At 53.7% G+C, this 19,963-nt stretch overlaps 1 protein-coding gene across 4 annotated transcripts in view; it reads right to left on the reverse strand.

The window, feature by feature from the left end:
* The window catches only part of Kcnh2 (potassium voltage-gated channel subfamily H member 2), a 32,160-nt gene extending 14,464 nt beyond the window's left edge, over positions 1-17,696 (reverse strand). Inside the window, exons 1-2 of one of the 4 annotated variants that reach the window (XM_021163307.3) lie at positions 17,201-17,696; positions 14,320-14,550 (exon numbers count right to left, since the gene is read on the reverse strand). In XM_021163307.3, the coding sequence (XP_021018966.1) occupies positions 14,320-14,550; positions 17,201-17,276 (307 nt within the window). In that variant the 5' untranslated portion in view covers positions 17,277-17,696. Of the gene's footprint in view, positions 1-14,319; positions 14,551-16,976; positions 17,072-17,200 lie in introns of those variants that run through there. The other 3 variants (XM_029477865.2, XM_029477864.2, XM_029477866.2) reach the window with 3 other exon arrangements.
* Between the last annotated feature and the right edge of the window lie 2,267 nt (positions 17,697-19,963).

Genomic DNA, 19,963 nt, shown 5'->3' on the forward strand with positions numbered 1-19,963 from the left:
GAATCAGAAGGGCACAATGACATCCTGGTCTTCTCACAGGGAGCCAGGCAGGTTGCCATCTACTGTCTATCATCAACATCCAAGTTTCCCATTATTCATCTGACTTCTCTGCCTCCTGGTAGTCACATTCCTTCTGAACAGCCTAACACCTAGACTAACTAATGCACTGTGGAAGCCAGTGACAGGCCATAGTGTCCGTGGTACAGCAATAGTGACATGGAAAAGGAAATCAGGAAGGAGGAGGCTGGGAAAGAGGTGAAAACTCACATGGTCTCAGGAGAGCCCTATCAGCCAACTTTGGCCTTCCACTTACCTTCATGTCCTGGAGCTCCCTAGATTGGTCTCCCTGCCTCTGACCCTCCCCTTACCTGACTCCTGGCCCAGCTGTACTGGAGGGGTGATGACTAGAGTTAAAGGAAGAATGGGACCTGGGGCTCACTTGATGCCTGTCAGCCAGACCTGAGTGGGTGAGCACTAAAGGTACAGAAGAGTGCAAGCTGTGGCTACGCCAGCCAGCCATCAAGGGCGGGGCTCTTGGAGACACTGGCCAACACTAGTGCAGACATGCTGGTAGGGGACTGAGACCACAGCAGACAAGTGATCCCAGCAACTGTGGGTTCCCCAGTCAAACGAGAGCCTCTGAAATCCACTCAGGCAGACAGGCACAGAGGTGAGGGCAAGGCCCAGGCGGGGCCAGCCAGGAGCTCTCTGCCCTACCCACTACCCCTGCACTCACCATCACCAGGGCCCTCCTGCCCCTACCCGAGGGCCCTGAGCTCAGGAGCTCTGCCCGGGTGTCCCTTTAGCAGCTGCTCTTGTCCCCTGACCTCCGGCCTCTGACACACAGCTGTGGTGTTGAAGCTGTGTGGGGTGGGGGTGGGGGTGCCTGGGCTGGGCCCAGCTGGAGGCTGTTTGGCACCCAGACAGACAGCCTGGAGTTTATGCCCTAATAAGGTGATGGCCAGCAACGGCCTGAGCAGGGACTGGCCTCCTCAGGACTACAGAGGGGCAGGAGACTAGAATACCAAGGCTGGAGAGACCCCAGCACTTACCCCCAAGAGCCCCAGAGATCCAGTCCCCAAGCCACTATGCTCACCAGGACATGTGTCAAAGAAGCCCGGAGTCTAGAACCAGGATGACTCTGGCGCTTCCAGATGGCTTAGGGGTCTATCCCTGAAAGGGGCTAAGACATTCTGACCTGGTGTCAGATCTATCCATTCAGTCCTGGCTCCTCAGTAAGAGAATCCACACAGCCCAGGGCCCTGCATCTCAGATAGCTACGTCAGACCTTGGCAGCTCAGACAGTGACCCTAGGTCCCCGATCTGAAAATAATTCTTTTTAATTCTCTCCAAGAGAAATTTCAAGATATGCCCCTCTCACAGGACAAGCCTGTTTCCCTCTTCCAGATACACAGACATAGAATGCTGACACTCCCCCTTTGCTGACATTCAAGGAATTTTTCTTTTCAAATATCCTGTCAAAGGCCTGGTTGTTCCGAGATATGACCTGTGCCCCCCTCCCGCTCCCCACCCCTCCCCCGTCCTATGTAATCACTGATGGAAATAGATTGCAGTACCACCACGCATAGAAACAAAGAAAGCTGAAGACCAAGCAGGCCCTCAGCTCTAGAGATACCAACCATCTCACTTGCCAACTTGGCAGAGTCTTATGTGACCTACCAGGTCACCAATCCCAGCTCTTTGGCTAGAAGTATGGAGGGGGTTTCTGGGGGTAAGGGAAGGACAGCCAGGCTGTGGGCAGGGCCCTCGGGTGCTAGCACAAAACAAATAGCCTGCGGTCAGCTTTCCAGCTGAGAAGAAAGGTTGTGAACAAGTGGCTGAGCTGTCCCTGGGGAGCCTGAAACACTGCCTATCTACCCAGCCTCTCCCTAGACACCACCCTATTCCTCCCTCCTTCCCACTCGACCTGCTATCCCAGTAATGGTCCAGCTCAACCTCAAGAGGCAACCTCAAGGAGGGCCCTGGGGCCAGAGCTGGGCCAGGCTGCAGTTCCACCCAGCACCACTCTGTGGCAGGCACTGCCCACGTTCAAGAGGCAGACAGCTCTTGGAGCACTCCAGACCTGATGGGTGGGATGGAGTGGGGGTGGGGGTGGGGACACTGAAGGGAACAGCAGGGAGCACCATTCTCTTTCTCAAGGAGGACATGGCACAATAGATGGGAGAGTTACCTTACAGAATGCTTATCTGTCATATGACATTGATCACACCTACTCACGGGGCCAAAGTCTGGATGAAATGACACACATAGTGGATGACAGCCTGGCCTAAGAAGAGAGCTCTGCACACTCAGAAGAAAGATGAACCTTTTCAATTGCCCCCAGGACGGTCTGATTTAAGTGGCTAATAGCAAAACATACCCTGATACCTGCCCAGCACCAGCCAGGCTCTATAACCACCATTTGGGTAGTGGGGCCTCCCTGCCCAGTCTAAGCCTGTCTTTGACCTCTCAGGTCAGAAATAAAAAGCAGATGGCAGGCATACCAGGAACCACATACCTATAGGATCTGGCAGAGCCTTTGGTCTTGATGACCCAGGCCAGCCAGGCTCCTAGCAGCCTTCAAAGGTCATGCTGCTCACTCTAGGTCACTAGGTAGGGATGCAGCGCAAGGGACCCTGATGTAGCAGGTTCCACTCATTCTGAAAGCAGAAAAAGTTCTGTTCAGATGACAAACCCTGGCTTGCTAGGATTCAATGCTCCATCACACTAAGGGGTCCACTTCGGAGTAACCCATCTGCACTCACCCAGCTCAGACATGCTTCCAATACATCAAAATCTAATCTCCCACCTCTGGGCACCACTGGCCCAGGCCTGCCTGAGTAGAAGTTATAGCTGGTGAGAGTTCAGAGAAGACCTACAGAAGACCTGGGCAGCCTTGGGCAACTTGGTGAGGTCAGGGAGGGTCTCACCTGCACAGTAGTAGGCTTCATGGCTTCCCCATTACCTCACAGTACCATTGAACATGCCACCACAGGTGAAGCATCTGGGATAACATGACCAAGAAGATGGCCCTGGTGCCTACTCTGACTGAGCCAGGTGTTCAATCGGACCCTAATTTGGCATCAGGACAAGATAGAGCAAGACAAACCAAACCAAACGGTGGGTGTGTCCTGGGAAAATGAGGTATTCTGCCCCTAACAATCAAAAGACCCTGTTCTCCCTTGCATTTGCTGTGTAGCTGCAGACAGGTCACCCACCTCTCTGAGCTTAGATTCTCTGTGCATACCACAGGGACAAGAGATTTGTGCTCTGAGTGCCAGATGAGGTGACAGATGGCCTTCTAGAAGCATCTGGAGCTGTAATGAGGCAGAGTAGCAGGTCCCTGCAGGGAAGGTGACCTCCAGCACCCTCATCCTGGTCGCCTCCCTTGCCCCACTCCAAGCAGGAGGGGCTGTGCCAAAATGAGCCCAAAGTCACACTGAGGGCAGGGAGGCTGAGGCTGCAGTTGGCCCTGTCCGCCCCCCAGGCAGAGACTGTCTCCGGAGGAGCGGCCCAGGGCTGTGCAGTGTCAGGTTATATTTAGCCTGGTGGTGGCGACAGGAAGATGCAGCGGGAGCTGCTTCTGGCCAAGGGCCACCGTGTCGCTAACACCACTCTCATGGACAGCGGAGGGGGGGGGCGGGGGTAGGAAAGGCCAGGGGCATTGTGGACTCCAAGGGACAAGATGGGGGAGTCTGAGAGGCCAGCCAGTCGATGGATCTGTGTCCCTGTGTGAGAACATGTGTACATATGTGTATCAGAATCAGAGACCAATCCTAGGGTCCTGAGTCTAGGAACTGAGCTATACAGGGTTCTGGGGAACTCCCTGCCAGGCAGATTTGGGAAGCCACAAGCCAGACTCCAAGTCTCAAAGAAACATCACCTCCAGACTCAGTGACTCTTGCCTCCTGCCAACAATCTCTGTGTAGGGATAGGGCCTCTGTGGGCATCTAATTTCCTGCTAAAACCAACAACCTACGGCATGCTTGGGTCACCTCACATTACAACTCCTCAAAAGACAATCTCCACCCAGGAAAGCTCAAGCTGGCTGAGCTCCAGGGTCATGGGGCCATGCTACCTCTTAGCTTGTAAGTGAGAGTATACCCTCTGTTTAACAAGGCTGAGAGAACTTGGTGGGTAAGGGTACCTGCCACCAAGCTGACCTTCTAGCTTGATCCTTGGTATCCAACATGGTGGAGAGAACTGACCCCTGCAAGCTGTCCTCTAACATACCATGACACATACATACACCACAGCACACACACACACACTCATACCATTTATACACTAATATATATATATATATATATATATGGGGGGAGTGTGTGTGTATGTGGTGTGTGTGTATGTGATGTGTGGGGTTGCGTGTGGTGTGTGTGTGTGTATGTGTGTGATGTTTTTGTGAAAAGAAAGATGATGTCACATTGACCTGGGGAACAATGCCTCCATCTCTCTAACTGCACCTTGAGCAGCATCTCTCCTGCTGCTGATCTCCCCACTTCCTCTATCCCCATCCCTTCCAGACCCCTCTGCAGAGGGTTTCCTAAATCTGGCTACATGGGTAGCTTCTCTCTGGGAACTCATCCAATACCGCATCCTTTGTAGAGGCTTGTGAGGTGAGTTCCCCAGTCCTACCATCCAGACCTGCACCGGGGAGACAGGCTTCCGAGCAGGTGTTGAGTGCTCAGCTTTGGAAGGTCTGATGATGATCTCTGCATTGGTCACCTGCAGTTTTGGCCACTGTGGATACAGTGGCCCCACCTCTCACCTTCTAGATCCACTCAGTACAGAACTGCTCGAATCCTGAGTGTGGACAAACAGAACCGCCATGGAAATTCAGGTGTTCTTCCAACGCAATATTACATTTAGTCACAAGTTAATATCGAACAAGATGGTGTTTGGACCTAAGTGAACTATGTATGCTGTGCAATTTCTGAGCCTTGCCCATTTCTTCCCCCTTCCCCGTGACCCTGATCCCTGTGTTTGCAGCTGTCACAGAGCAGCAGGGACACAGCTCTCAGTAGTCACTAGAGACTCAATCCTGTGGTCCCTACCATCTTCCTGGATTCTGGAAGCTCCTGTAACTGTCCTCCATCTTGGCTCCCAAACATGAACACAGCAGGGCCTGGAGAGGCTGCATGCAATAAGGCTCTGCCATCGGTCTCTAAGCAGGCACAACCCTCTGGTAATTAACTCAAGAGGACAATTCCCCATGGCGTACTCTCCAATAGGACACTGTGAAACACCCACAGCAAATTTATTTGTCAGTAAAGTTCCCCTGAAAAGTCTGATGGCACATGCAAGAATGGAGATATACGACCATGATGCAAACACAAAAACTGGCATTATTTTCAGGGTACAGAGTTGTCTCCTCAGAGAACTCACAAAGTCACCAGGTAAACACCGAGAACTGAGACAAGAGCTCCACCAGAAAGACCAGCCCACAAAACACAGCTTCAAACAATTAGAAAGTAGAGTCGGAAAACAAGACAGTACCAGCATAGTGGCCCACACTTGTGACCCTAGCACTCAAAGTCAGCAATGGCTTCATAGTGAGAGTTTGAGGCTTCAGAAAACAGGGAAGGGTCAGCAAAATGGCTCAGTGAGTACAACCGTGAGCTGGGCAAGCGTGAGGAGCTGAGTCTGCTTCCCAGAACCAGCAGTAGAAAGAGAGGCAACTCCCCAAAGCTGTCGTCTAGCCTCAAACAGTCACCATGACATGCATGACCACATAAATTAAATGTCTGTTTCCTTATCCCTGTGCATGTTGTGTGTGCCCGCATGCATCTGTGTGGCACACGGGCCATGATATCCATATGGCATTGTTTTGCCTCTGCACACACCAGGCTATCGGCCCATGAGCTTCCCAGGATTCCTGACCCCACCTTCCCATTTTATCTGGTAGTATATGGTTACAGTGCTACCTACTGTGCCCAGCTTTCACATGGGCTCTGAGGATTCAGACTCTGGTCCTCACACTTTCCCATCAAGCACTGTATCCACTGAGTCATCTCCCCAGCCACGAAACCTCTTCCTCAATAACAATGACTGTGGAGTAGCTGGGACGATCAAGAACAGACAGGCGAGAGAACAAACCTCCGAGCAATAAGATATCTGGGAATGAGATGCCTGTAGAGATGGCCCAGCATCTTACTAAAGCTTATAAAGCTGTTCATCCTTCTGAGTGAAACGCAAACCTAATTCTGACAAAGGCTTTGGTGAAGCTGGCACACGGTGCACACTTGCTATCTGAACATGCAGAAGAAGCAGCAGGATAATGAGCTCCAAGCCAACCTAAGCTACTTCAATACTGACTCAAGAACATAAACAAATGACGCTAAAAGGAAGAAGGGGGAAAGCCAGGTATGGCTGTTATCCCAGCCCCTGGGAGGCTGGGACAGGAGCATTACCACAGTTTAAGACAAGCCTGGGCCGCTGCATACATGGTGAATCCCAAGCTACAGTGTAAGATCTTATCTAGTAAATAAGTAAACAAATCATCTTTTAAATTAAAAAAAAAAAAAAAAGAAGTGGAAGAATTCACCTTTCCATTACTGAGACACGGTAAGTAAGCACGATGCTCTGTGTTTGTCGTTGTCTTACAGTCCTGATAGGCACACTGACAGACATTTGGGGCAGAATGCTATGTTCAGAGGCAGACCCATGGTTGCACAGTTAGGTAGTAACCTATGCTAAAGGTGCCCCACAAAGCAATGGAAAAAACCAGACTAGATGTGTTGGGAAAGTTGGCTCCTTACATGGAAAAAAATAAAACTTGATCCTTACTTGACACTGCATCCAAGGAGGGCTCAGTGGATCCAACATCCAACTGAGGAAGATGAGCCAGGGAGTCAGGGAAGAGGCAGACCTGTGGGTCCTCAGCCTTTGCATAGGAAAGGGTCTCCAGTGGAACTTCAAAAGACTAAAGTCAATGATTCGTCTGCATCAAAACTAAGAATCTTTGTTTTATTAACCAAGCAGAGAGCAAGAGAGAAAGATATTCACAATTTGCACAAGAAATTGACATCCAGAATGCATACTGTACTCATTTGTATTTCTACTGTACACAAGCAACCCCTGGAAAGCCACAGGATCAAGAGAGAGCAGTCTCACAGGAAGACAAGCAAAGGATGGACTCTCACCGTTGGCAGGAATGAAAGCCCACGTGGCTAACAAGCCTGAAAGAGATGCTCTGACTTACAATACGTCAAAGAAACCAGCAAACCCACAAGACTGGCAAACATTAGAAAGGGAGATGATGTTGAATGTGGCAGAGGTGGGAGAGCACGAGAGTCTCCACTCAGGAGGCAGACTACAGGTGCACAGTAGGGCTGCAGTTAGCTAAGAACCCCATCTCCTGTGATCCAGCAATTTCACTCCCAGGCTATTCAGGCCACAGACACTCTCACAGGAGTCTGGAAAGGCCTGGGTCAGATAATGTTCAATGTGTCATTTTCTCTGGTGACAGAGAGGTGGAGACTATCTGCGGTCCTTCACTGGGACAGGAGCAAGTAAAACAGGTAGATAGATACATGCTCCAAGATGGGAAACCACAGCCTGGATACTCACTGGCAGCTAGCCCACCTGCACATACAATCATGCTCCTGTGAATGCCAGGATACAATACACAGCACAATACCATTTGCATACATTAAATCCATATGCATCTACCCAGTCAAAATACACATTTGCAAGAACATATGTGGAAAGCATATTCATAGGGAGTGCATTTGAATGGCTGCCTGTAAGGAGTGCACAGAACTGAGAGGTGAGAGAAAAAGAAAAGGCAGACAAGAAAATGAAACAATAGCTTAAGTACTGGGGCCTCGTGGACTTGAGGGGCTGAGCCAACAGAAACCTGGAGAGAAAAAAGACAGGCCAGGGTGCGAGGACCACACAAAGACTCCCCGTAGTCTTAACTGGGACTGTGGGGTACTGCCTGCCAAGTGGCAGTCAGACAGCCCCTACATGGCATGCTGCTGTGTTGTTTGGGGAATGCTCTCCACCCACCATGCAGGGGGCAAGTGATCTGATCCACTTCAGAAACAAGGGCCACCAAAGCCTTCAGATTCCAGCCAAACCCAGACCTCCTGAGGCCTGAACTCATCACACACCAGAAAAGGAGGTGCAAGGTGGTCCACACAGGGTTCTAGAGTAGAGACAACTGGGCCCGAGGGCCAGTTTGGGTCCCCACCTGCTAGGTATGTCCCTTAGCCTCTACAAGCAAGAGTTTCCCTTCCAGAAAATGACTAAGAAATTTTATCCGCAAGAGGCTACAAGGACCAGCATTTACACACTGTAAAGTCATGTCACCTGAGTCTACATAAGTGCTACCAGGAGCTGCCAGCTCCCAGCTGGCTCTGCCAAAGCTTTGTTCCCTCTCTGGCCTCCTCTCATAAGAGGCTATGGGGCCCGAGTACATTCCCTGCACTGTGTGATGCCTCCCACACTCAACAGAGCAGGAGGGCACCGAGCTACGCTCTGGCCCCTCGCCCCCTCTTCCACCCTAATGTTCTATCACCCCAAGGTTTTCACAGGATGGGACACTGAGGCCCAGAGATAAGAAATGATTTTCCCAAGGCCTCCCAGTCCATAATCAAGTTAGAAACCGCCCCCCAGTCATCTAATGCCAAGAATAAGGCTCAGCTACACAGTGCTGCCCCATTTGTCCATTCATTTAACAAAAACATGCAGATACTGAGCTCCTACGACGTACTAGGCAATGTAGATATGAAAACGGAAAACAATAGAAAACCAAAACCAAGCCACTCCACCTAGGGGGAAGATGAGGACTGCAAACTCATCCAGGGCCAAACTGAGGCAGGGACAGGTAAAGACAGAGTGCTGCTGCCCAGCCCGCTGGGTAACTCCAGGCCAGCTAACAAATGCCCAAGCCCAGAATACAGCCTAGAGATCTTTATGGACAACAAGGGGTCTCAGCAGCACTGGGACCCTCCTGAGCTCCTCCTCAGACTGTGACTCAGGGCTCCCTGCATGTCACAGAGTCATATCTCAGTCCCTCACCCATGGGGGCCAGCTACCTCTGCTCTCTTGCCTGCACTCAGGTGGGAGGCAGATTTTAGAGGGGAATGTCAATCTCTGGCCAGTGTGTTCTCTAGGAGAGAGGCTAAGTAGGAAAGGACTTCCTGGGAGCTCTGAGACCTCAAGGCACAGGAAGCCACCCCAGCTCACCCACCTCCACCACCTCCACCACCTAGCAAGCAAGCCCTCCTGCTGTTCCAGTCCCCCTCCCCAGAGCCCAAGGCCACTGTCAACTCTGCTTCCACCACCGACAGCTCTGCACAAATATTTACATAGTTCCTCTGGGGCTTCGGAGACACCACACACAGGAGCAGGAGGCACCCTCCTGACACTGTCCAGGCCTAGGGCCTCTGAGGAAACAGCACCTCTCTACCCTCATGGACAGGAAGCCCTCAGCAGCCCACCACAGGGAAGCTAGGAGAAAAGTCCTTAGCAGAAACAGACAGACAGACAGACAGCTGGAGGCAGGCCCTGCCAGAAGCTACCACCTGCCCCAGGCTCCAGACTATACCAGATCCTGACCAGAAAAACAGGGCTATCTATGCTCCTCAGAAGGGAACACACCTTTAATCTTAGCAAGGCCAGCCTGGTCTACCTAGCTAGGATTACAGAAATAAAAGGGGTTGGGGGGTAAGCACTCTAATTGCTTTGGCCCCATGGAAAAGCCCTAAGTTTAAGGCCTTAGTTTCTTTTAGGAAGGCTCCAGGCTGCTTCCCATGAACGGAGCACAGAAACAGCTAGGCACCAACCTCTGACCTCTGCCTTCCACCTCAAAACCTCCCCCTTCAGAGAAAGCATCTTTTCACCTTCTCAGAGGACACATGACTGGGACCTGTCTGATAGGAAAGAGCCACAGCAGGGGCAGAGCAGAACCTCTGACTTAAGTGAGCAGGGAAGGCAGAGAAGAGAGAAGACCAGAACTAATGGCCTGGGTTGTAAAGGGTGATGAAATGCCCAGAAATTGGAGGCTGGTACCACCAGGGTCAGCCTGAGCACCTGAAAGACCAGGGTGTGAGTTAGGGTACAGCACAGAGCAAATGTGGAGACACAACACACTGGGGAGCTGGTCTGGACCGAAGGTCCCAACCCCTCCCCCCAAGCCACAGCATCAGCTGTAGCAGTGGGGACCCTCTGACCTTGTTGCCATGGCAACTGGCCTACAGCTGGAGTGGAGAAGCCAATAGATTCTTCTCTAGAGACAACCCCATCTCCACCCACACACAGGCTCCTGGGGACACAGGGACAGAGAGACAGGGCCAGGACAGTTAGAAGTATGGTAAGACAGATAAGCCTTTGAGACAAAGGCCTGGGGGACGGGGGTGAGTAGACAGCATACAGGAGACACAGAAAGAAGCAAAAATTTGGTTCCAGGGTGCTGAAGGATCAGAAGAAAGACAAAAGGAGAAGGAGGCAAAAATGGAAGGGACAGAAGCAGGCAGGCAGGTCTGAGACAAAGGCAGGGAGGCCTGAGTGTGGGGAGCAAGAGCTGCCAAGAGGGGGGGGCACAGCAGGCAGGAAGGGAGGCAGCAGGGAGGTGGGGACAAAGAGCAAAGACAATAGCAGGACCAGGAAGAGGAAGAGCTACATCTCCTCCACCCCCACCGCAGCAGCAGAGGGCAAGGTGTGTACGCAGCCAGCACCTGCTGTCTGCGGTCCCTTCACAGAAATGTCATATCCTGCCAGGCCTGCACTACAGGGTTCTGCTGTTCCCAGTTCCATTCTGATCCTCGGTCTGTCTTAAGGGGCATCATCACACGGCCAGTGAACTGGGCACACTCTGTCTCCTCCTCCACCCACACTCCCCCAGTCTAGCTTTCCTTTCTCCCAGCAGCCCCAGCAACTAAATAATGGGGCTGTCTGGCTCCAGAGCCTGAGACTGCACAGAGCTGGGTTAGAGGCTCCGACACAGCACAGCTGTCCTTAGAGGCGCCTGCCAGCAAAAGGCCCTGCCTCCTCCCCAGCCACTCTTCCCTGGAGCTACAGCCCAAGAACCTACTCTACCAAGGCTGGCCCAGGCAGGCAGACACCCTAGAAAAGGTTTGGAAAAGAAGAAAGCACATTTCTTTTCTGAATCTCTACATGTTCCACACATCAACACACACACACAGAGACAGAGACAGAGACAGAGACAGAGACAGAGACAGAGACAGAGACAGAGACAGAGAGAGGCAGCCCAGGTCAGGCAACAAAGATGACATGAGGAACTTTGTGTCACAAGACAAAGGACAGAGAGGCTGAAGAATCTGTCTGCATTGCCCTCAGCCTAGAATGGCAAGGTAAGTGGGGCCCCAGGTGCTAGGCCAACCTGTTGTCCGTGGGAGTTATATGAACCCCATGGAAAATAGGTGAGAAGAGGCAGGAGACAGCAGCTAGCATAGGGTTTCCTAGGTCACGGCCCCATTTGGAGTAGTAACCTGGAGAAGGCACGAAGTTTAGGCTTGCAAAGGGGTCTGGATTATAGGTCCATTCTCTTCACAGATAGACTGGTAACAGGACCTCCACCACACAGCTTCTCCACCAAATAGATGGTCCTCGAAATTCCCCAAGATTCCACAACAGTGCCTTCTCAGGACTCTCCCAAAGGAGTCAGCAAGAGCCAAAAAGACCCACACTACTTGAGAAGGCTATACCCATGCTACCGCCAAAGGCAAAATCAGTCCAACCTCTCTGATCCCAAATCCACAAACACAAACAGCACCCACCACGGGACTGGAGTGTGCTCACCACGGGACTGGAGTGTGCTCACTGGGGGAAGACACTGCACAGGAGCATTTTCTCAGAAGTTCCGTACCCGTGAACCTAGTGATGCAGGGTTATCATCTCAGCTACTTTGGAGGCTGGAAAAGTTCAAGGCCCACCTAGGTTATGGAGTGAGATCAAGGCCAACCTGGACAACTTAGTGAGCTACTGTCTCAAAACAAATAAATTTAGGTGCAGATGCAGTGGTGCACACCTTGAGTCCCAGCACTTGGGGCACAGAGGCTAGCAGATCACATTGAGTCAAAGCAAGTTATATCTGTGTAGTTGAAACCCTGCCAAAATAATAATAATAATAATAAATGAAAGAGGAGAGAGAGCACATACAAGCACTAGCAAGATGGATCGGCAGGTAAAGGTGTTTCCCACACAAGTCTGACGACCTGACTTTCATCCCTGGAACCCATGGAAAGGCTGAGAGAGAGAACCAACTCCATGAAATGTCCTCTGACCTCCAAACACATGTGTGGTAGCACTCACTCCATCACACACAGCTCTGGCCTTGAGCCTCAGTCCTGAAGAAGAAGAAGAAAAAAGAAACCCCAGCATTCCAAGATCCCGAGCAAGCACTGAAACAAAACTGTGAAAATCAACCAATTTGGCTGGTGGAAGATTCCACATGACACCTGACCCCAGTAGTTATGTGTGCATATGCACGTACACACCTGTGCACTGGAAACTTAAGTTTGTGTTTGTGTGAAGCACAGATAGCCTCCTTAATTGAGTTCTCTGGTGTCCTTATCAATGCATGACACAGAGCAGAACAGAGCATGGCTCTGGTCAGACAGACATGAACTCCACTCCAAGTACTGAGGCTTTCAATCGACATGGCTCAAGGAACATTCTTACTTTCTTTAGGCTTTAGTTTCATCCTCCTTAGGTGATAAAAGGCAATACTGAGAGGTCCAAAAACCCTGGGAATAAAATTTCAATTTCCCAGGAAGCCAACTGGGCTCTTCCAAGGAAGCCATCGACAATGGGTCACTGATCAGTGACAACCCTGACTTAAGGAGGATAAGTCTGAAACTGAGCCAGCTCCCAGGACACCTGGCTGGAGGGGATGACAAGGCCACAACTGAGCTGCTTTCTGAGATTCTTCAAGGTGTCAACAAATACAGAGACACTAACACAATAGCCACTCAAAATTGTACTAATGGCACTGATTTGGCCCTAGCAATCATATTAGAGGTTACCTAACTCTTTAGAAAATTCCCTTAGCCTTGCATAAAAGGGGGTCCATGAGCCCCTCAAGTCTTTACTATTTTGATGACAGTTGACCCCATGCTAGAAGTTTCTGCAGAATAAATGCTCTTTGCTTTTGCATACTATTTTATGTTGTTGGACCCTAACAACATTGCGGATGCTGTGAGAATTGAACAAGGTCACACAGCCCAGTGAGCTTCCCACCACTTTATCCTCTACCTGCCTGCAAGCCAGAACTGCAATTTGTGCAGGCAAACTCTCCAGCAAAGGGCCACTGGTAGTGCAGACCCTCTGAGTGTTGTCCAAAGACATCACAGACTACACACCTGCAAAGGAAGCCCCTTAAGGAAACCACCCTGGAGCATGCACATCAGAGGCCTGTAGCTTGCAGGGTCCTTTTGCCACAGAAAGAGGCAGGGTGTGCTCACTGTGGCTAGGCAACTGGCTCCCTGAGAGCAAGAACTTTGCCTTTCCTGTAGGCAGATCTATGTTCAAGAGCTGGGTTCCAGGGATGTAGGGAAGTAAGCTCATTGGTGACTATCTGGAGCCCCTTCCGAGCCCTCCACTACCCACTACCCACTACCTCACCACCTCACTGACCTCCCTGAGCAGAGCCCACCCAGTCGCACAGGCCTAGTGAAAGAACAGCTCCACCCACCCAGTGTGTTTATCCGCTTTGCTCTCCGGAAGCCCAGAGCAGCTGGCTTGGGAGGTGGTGGCTGAGCAGAGACACCTGGCTAGGAGGGAGTTGAGGGGAGGGGCAGGGTGTTCTGCAGACCAGACAAAGGTAACTTAAGTTATGGGAAGAGGTGTCGTTGAACGCAGAGAGAGGAAGGCAGAAGATGGCAGCAGAGTGCCCCGCACTCCATTTCTTCCAGAAAGTCACCTGGCACAGGATGCCCTTCAGGTAGCTAGAATCCTGTGACTAAGACCCAGAGCCAGCGCCAGCCCCCACCTTGCCCTATTACCACTATCCACGCACGTACCTACCATCCCAGCTTAGTCAAATGTCAGCCTACCAAGCTCAACATAATGACACCTGCCAAGGAGTAAAGTACGAGAGATGCCAGGCCCCCTCAGCCTTAGTACCTCCAAGGCCATCCGGAACGCCCACCCACCAGAGTTGAGACTAAGGCCACACGGGCTCCCAGACATAGGGCCACGCCCATGCCTGGAGAGTTCCGCCCCCAAGGGACTCGCAAGGTTCACCAGCCTCCAGCAACTACAGATCCCACCCCAATGCACCCCCACCCCGCATCCACGCTCCTTCTCTGGAGGCCCGGCCCCTCGCCACAGCCACGCCCCGGCCCCGCCTACCATCTTTCCTGTAGAAGGCGATCTCCACTTTGCGCTCCTCTGCGCCCAGCAGGGCCTGCGCGATCTGCGCGGCGGCGCGGCGCTGCGTGCGCGGCCCATGCAGGAAATCGCAGGTGCAGGGCCGCTGCATCACCTCGGCCCGCGAGTAGCCACACAGTTCGCAGAAGCCGTCGTTGCAGTAGATGACAGCGCAGTTCTCTACGCGCGCGTTAGCGATGATGAACTTGCGGCCTGCGAGGGGGGGGGGGCGGGGATGAAGACGCACGTGAGCGGGGACGCTAGTTTTGGGGGCTCCCGACCCTTCCCCACATTCGCTCGTCACACAGTGCCGTCCGACACTCCCCCGCACCAGGGAGGTGTGCCCAACCCCGACTGAACGCAGCTGTGCAGTGACACAGGTGCCTCCACCGGGCGCGTCCTCGCGACACGCCCCCTACCCCCTGGCCCGCCGGCTGGCTGCGTGGCAGAGAGCCAGCGACCAAGGCCAGCCTGGGCGGGTGTCAGCAACGCGTGTCAGCAGCCGCGGCGGAGGGATAAACACAGCCTGGAAAGGGAGCCTGGGAAGGACAGGAGATGGCGGCCAGCCTCCCCTTTGCACCAGCTCCTCTGGCTTCTTCCTCTTGATAAGAAACTCTTCCTAGAAAATCAGTCCCTCGAATACCGTTAGACTCCCTCCCGTCACGGCCACTATGATTTCCGAATCCTACCCACAGGCAGTCAGAAGCTGAGGAATAGGTAAACCAGAGGATGAGGGCGTGAACTTGCAGACCTGGACAACGCAGCAAGGTAGCTGTTAGTATAGTCATTTTATGGATGAAGAAACTGAGGCTCAAGAGAAGTTCATCTCAATGCCCCAGTCTAGCAGCTCATTCACAGTGAATCCAGCTTTTGAATCTCGTCTGGCAGAAGGACAACTGGGGGTCACAGGCACAAGTCCAAGGTCATACAGAGCAAGGAAAACTACCTGCAGCTTCACACACCCAGAGGTCAGGCCAAGACACCAGCCCACTTGTGGAAACCAGACCCGGGAAAGATTACCACCTCTAGGGATAGGAAGCTTTCCTTGGTGACCCCATCAAATGGAGTCCAATAGGTCCACTTCAGCTAGACTTGGCTCATCCACTCCACACTTGAGCTAAAGGCCAGGCAAGTGGATGAACAGCAAGTCGGGCAGCCTCAGGGCATCTCACTTTTGTATCAGAGTTCGAGGGATGGGTACCTTCTATAAACAGAAACTCTGTCCACTTTGGCCTTTAAAGCTGGGGTGTGCAATTGAAGTTGAACCTGTTTCCTTCCCTCCTCGCTATGCAGTCTTCAGGCTGCAGCCCTGCACAGTCCTGCAAACCCCAGGCAGCTGGCTACAGCAGGGCTCCCTGCAGCAAGGCCAGCCTACCAGGTTCCAGCCTCCCGACTTCTGCCCTCCAAGAAGTTACTTTTGAGAGTTGGGTCGTCATTAGGTCAGTTCCCAAGGCCTTTTGGAACTCCCAAGCAAGCATCAACCCCAGGTCAGAGTTTCTTGTCCTATGAAAAGGCCTTCTAACTCTGTCTCCACTCCTACTCAGCCTAAGGTGTCCAGAGTACCCACCACCCACCGGAGAAAAGGGAGCTCCTCTCCCCACTCCCAGACTAGGAGAACAAAGTTCCTTTGAAGGCAAGTCCCACTCTACCCCACGCTTGACAGAAGTCCTAAAATACAGATCCTGGCGAGACCTCACAAGCCCTGTAGTTTATCGCCTTGTTCACAAATGTGGAAACTGAGGCTTAGAGTAGGAGAGTCACTCAAGGTCATCTGGCAGTCGGTGGCAGAGGCAGGGCCAGAAGCCAAGCCTCTAGGACCCAGTCCAAGATCTTCTCAGATTCTGCTCCTGCCTACCTAACTGGTAGGAAAAGAAAGCCCGAGCAAGGGCCTGCCCCCTGCCCTTAGGCCTGCACCACCTCTTCAGGATCATCCTGTTCTCTGTCTAGGGACAATGCTGCCCATCCAACTGATCCCTCCCTCCCAACACAGTAAAGCACACATTGTCCTGTGTGCACAGGGTCACAAGCAAGGAATGTCACCCTCCTGCTCCAGGGGCCCTTTGCAGTCACACACTCTGTGGCACATGCAGCCTTGAGGATAGGCACACCAACACCAAACATTCACCTAGCCTAGGACACATTTCTGGAAGTCTCCCTTGCCAGGTCCGAATAAGGGGAGTTGTAGTCACCCAAACCCAAAGGGGTTTGGGGTACCATCCATAGCAGGAAAGCCCACCACACTGGAACTCTATAGCCAGCCTATTTGCCCCAAAGCCAGCTTCAGATATGCAGCAGCCTCTCAGCACAGGGCCCACAATCTTGGGGACTTGCCGGAGATGGCTCTCCACTGCCCATGCAGACTCGAATTCATTAGTGACACAGGGATTTGACCATATACTTGTCACACACTCAAGAGCAGATTTGGTCACTGATCCTACACCTTTAGCTTTAGTCTGTCACATACAACACAGCCAAGACTGGAACGTGCAATGTACTTTTAGGGACCAACAGCTTAGGTCATAAACAGTCTTACGACAGCACACACACACAATCTCATCAACTCTGGACATTTAGAGTTGGAAACACCTACACATCTCATCCCACCTCCCTTTCCTGCACATTCCTGGTGTCATACTCACTCTCCGACCCCTAGCTGCAACACTAGGCCCCTTGGTCCTATGCCAGTGGTCCCTGGCACCAAGCCTTGTCCCCTTGGCTCCTGGCGTAAGTCTCAGGGCCCACCAGCCCCTACTGACTCACATTTTTGCACTGCACACGGCCCGGGCACGCCCCCCAGCCACACTCAGCAGAACTGGACCCACCCCCCAGACCCCCTCCCCGCCTTGCCCCCTCCCCCACTCACTCTGGCCCTCAAACTTGCGGATGATGGTGTCGAGGAAGGTGTTCTGCGGCGCGACGTGGCCCCTCCGCACCGGCATCCTGAGCCCATGGGCGGGCCGGGCGGGCCCCCACCCACCCTGGCCCGGCCCGGCCCAGCACTAGGCTTCGGGTGGCCTGGCCGGGCCGTGGTCTCCGCACCCCGCGGCCAAGCTGAGTGCGGGCGGGGCCGGAACTGGACCGAGGGCGCGGGATTCCCGCTCCGCTTAGTGGCTGCGGGCTCCGGACCCTGGGCCGGGCCTGAAGCTGCTGGAGCTGCGGCGCCGGCACACCTGTCTGTCGACCCGGGCTGGTGGTGCCACGGGCCCCGCTGCACCTCGTCCCCGCGCCGCGCTCCACCCGCTCGAGCGCCGGGCTCTCGGCTCACGCCTGCCCGCCGCCGCCGCGCCGACAGCCGCTCCAGCGCCCGCGGCTCGGGCAGCGCCTGCGGCTTGGTCCGGCGGCTGAAGGGTTAATGCGGCGCGCGCCCCTCCGGCTCCGGCCCCCGCCTCCCGGCCCCCTCCTGTCGCCGCGCGCCGGCAGCACCGCCCTCTCCCCGCCACCCCGAGCGCCCGCCCTTCTTATTGGCTGAGCCGCGCCGAGCGCTCCCCGAGTCCCAACCCCTCGCTCCGCTACCGCGCCCCCGGGACTCGCGCTCCGCTGAGAGGGGGAAGGGACCTTTAAGTAGGGGAACGTTGAGGACAGGTGCGACGGTCGGTTTGGAGGTGACCAGGGAGAGGGGCATATCGCCCCCTCCCAGACTCAGGACTGAGAGACCTGATTTGATGGGACAGGACCAACCCTTTATCTCCTGCTTCCCTGCTGCGCCTAGGGCAGGCTGTGTACCCACAGCTCGATGTCGGAATGTGCTGTGGGTGACAGGGTTGAGTGAGGCCTAGGCTCTGAGATGAGCCGCCCTAGGACCAGGGGACAGCCAGGAAATGGGAAGAACAGGGAATGTGGAAGCTGTAAAATTTTGAGACAAGGGTGGGTGAGCCGTAAGAGAGGCACGCCTCCCCTGTCTCCAGGGAGTTATAACCTCTCGGTGGTTATTCGAATCTCTCCATGGATGACACGTACAAAGAGACCGACAGCAGTTGCGGCCTTTTAGCTGTAAGAGCAAAGCGAGGTCCTTCCTTGAGTGCGAGGTCCCAGCCAGGGGATCCCCGTGAGCTAGAGGCCTTCCCTCCCTCTGTTGAAGGAACCTCATAGGCCCAATAGGAGGGCTTGGGGCCCCCCGAGGCGGCCGGGCGGCCCAGCCCCCTCGGAAAACCCTGGCCTTGCCTTGGGCCCCTCCCCCTGCCAGCTGGCTCGCTCCAGCAGCAGCTCCCTTATTTAGGCAAAGAGGTCTGAGGATGCTCAAGGGCAGGCAGGGTGTCCACCAGCCGCCTGCCCACTGCCTGCCCACCGCCTGTTGGGGCCTGAGTAGGGGGCTTCGGGCGGCTGAGGTGTCCTTGATTTGAGCAGCTCAGCAACGCCTGGGGCAGGGCAAGGCCGAGAGGCGAGTGTTGACAGCTGAGCAGGCCTGCTGTGGGGAGGAGCCGGCAGCTGGAGTTGAGGCGGCCTTGAATCCCCTCCCCTGCCTGCAACCCGGATCAGAGGCCTGTCTAGATGGATGGGGCCATGTGGGGGCTCCTGAGGGCTTGCAGCTGCCTCTGTCCTTGCAGCAAGGGGCTGGGTCTTGTCACCAGCGGGAACCTTCATTAGATGGGGGGCAGGGGGCGACGGTCGGCGCAAGAAAGGTCGCCATGAGACCACGCCAGCCAGACTCTTACCTTCACTCCAGGAGCAAAAACCTGAAAACACTAAGGCCAAACAGGGCCCCTGGCCAGGAGGTGACACTCTTTTTTATTTGCTAGTGGGTGGGCAGTGACTCAGGGAGGCAGCCGGTGGGAGAGAAGGAGGTGGCTCCACCAGCTGATGCTAAAAAAGTCCAGCGACTCCTGCCTGCACAGTCATCCCTCAGACCCTTTCCACCAACAGCGTCTTCCAACTTGTAACTTAGCCTGAGAGGCATCGGCGCCTCTGGGCTCATGACTGCTCTGGCCCCCAACACCCAGCCTGTGTGAGTGAAGAGTCCTCCTTTCTAAGCCTGGGGACTGAAAGTGAGAAAAAGTAAGAGTGGGCACGGAGAGCAAGATCCAAACCTCTATGGCCCCTTCTAGACCGACGCTTCAGGAAAGATAGGTCCCAAAAGGAGGGGACTCCTCGTCTGACTGGCCAGCAGTCCTTACCACTGGGAGCCACTTGCTGAGGAAGTCTTTTGGTCTTACTATCCCAGAGGGAAAACACAAGGTCACCGAGGCCCATTATCTGCCAGTAAAAGGGGAAACCAGATACACAGTAACTCTCCTAAGAGCTGCTTGCTTGCTTCTTCAAGCTAAAGAAAGCTCTCTCCTCTCTCTCTCTCTCTCTCTCTCTCTCTCTCTCTCTCTCTCTCTCTCTCTCTCTTTCCTACACACACACACACACACCACTATCACCAGCAGCAGCAACAAGCAACACTTAGAGAAAGGTGTGTGTCAAAGCCAATTGCAGATTCTTACTTCCTAGGAAGCTCAGGAGGGTTCCTGAAGGCTGACCTACAGACAAGCTCTCCTCAAGGCATTTCTGGGGTTCTGGTACCAGACATTAAGAGACCACCTTATATAGAAGACCCTCTGGTCTATCTTGTTCCAACCTCCCAATTCCAGATGCAGACAAACCTAATCTCCAGAGCAACCACACTCTGCCCCACCCCCACAGCAGG

This window comes from Mus caroli, unplaced genomic scaffold (genome assembly GCF_978045245.1).
Source record: "Mus caroli unplaced genomic scaffold, Mus_caroli_1 scaffold_4, whole genome shotgun sequence".
NCBI classification, from domain to species: Eukaryota; Metazoa; Chordata; class Mammalia; order Rodentia; family Muridae; genus Mus; species Mus caroli.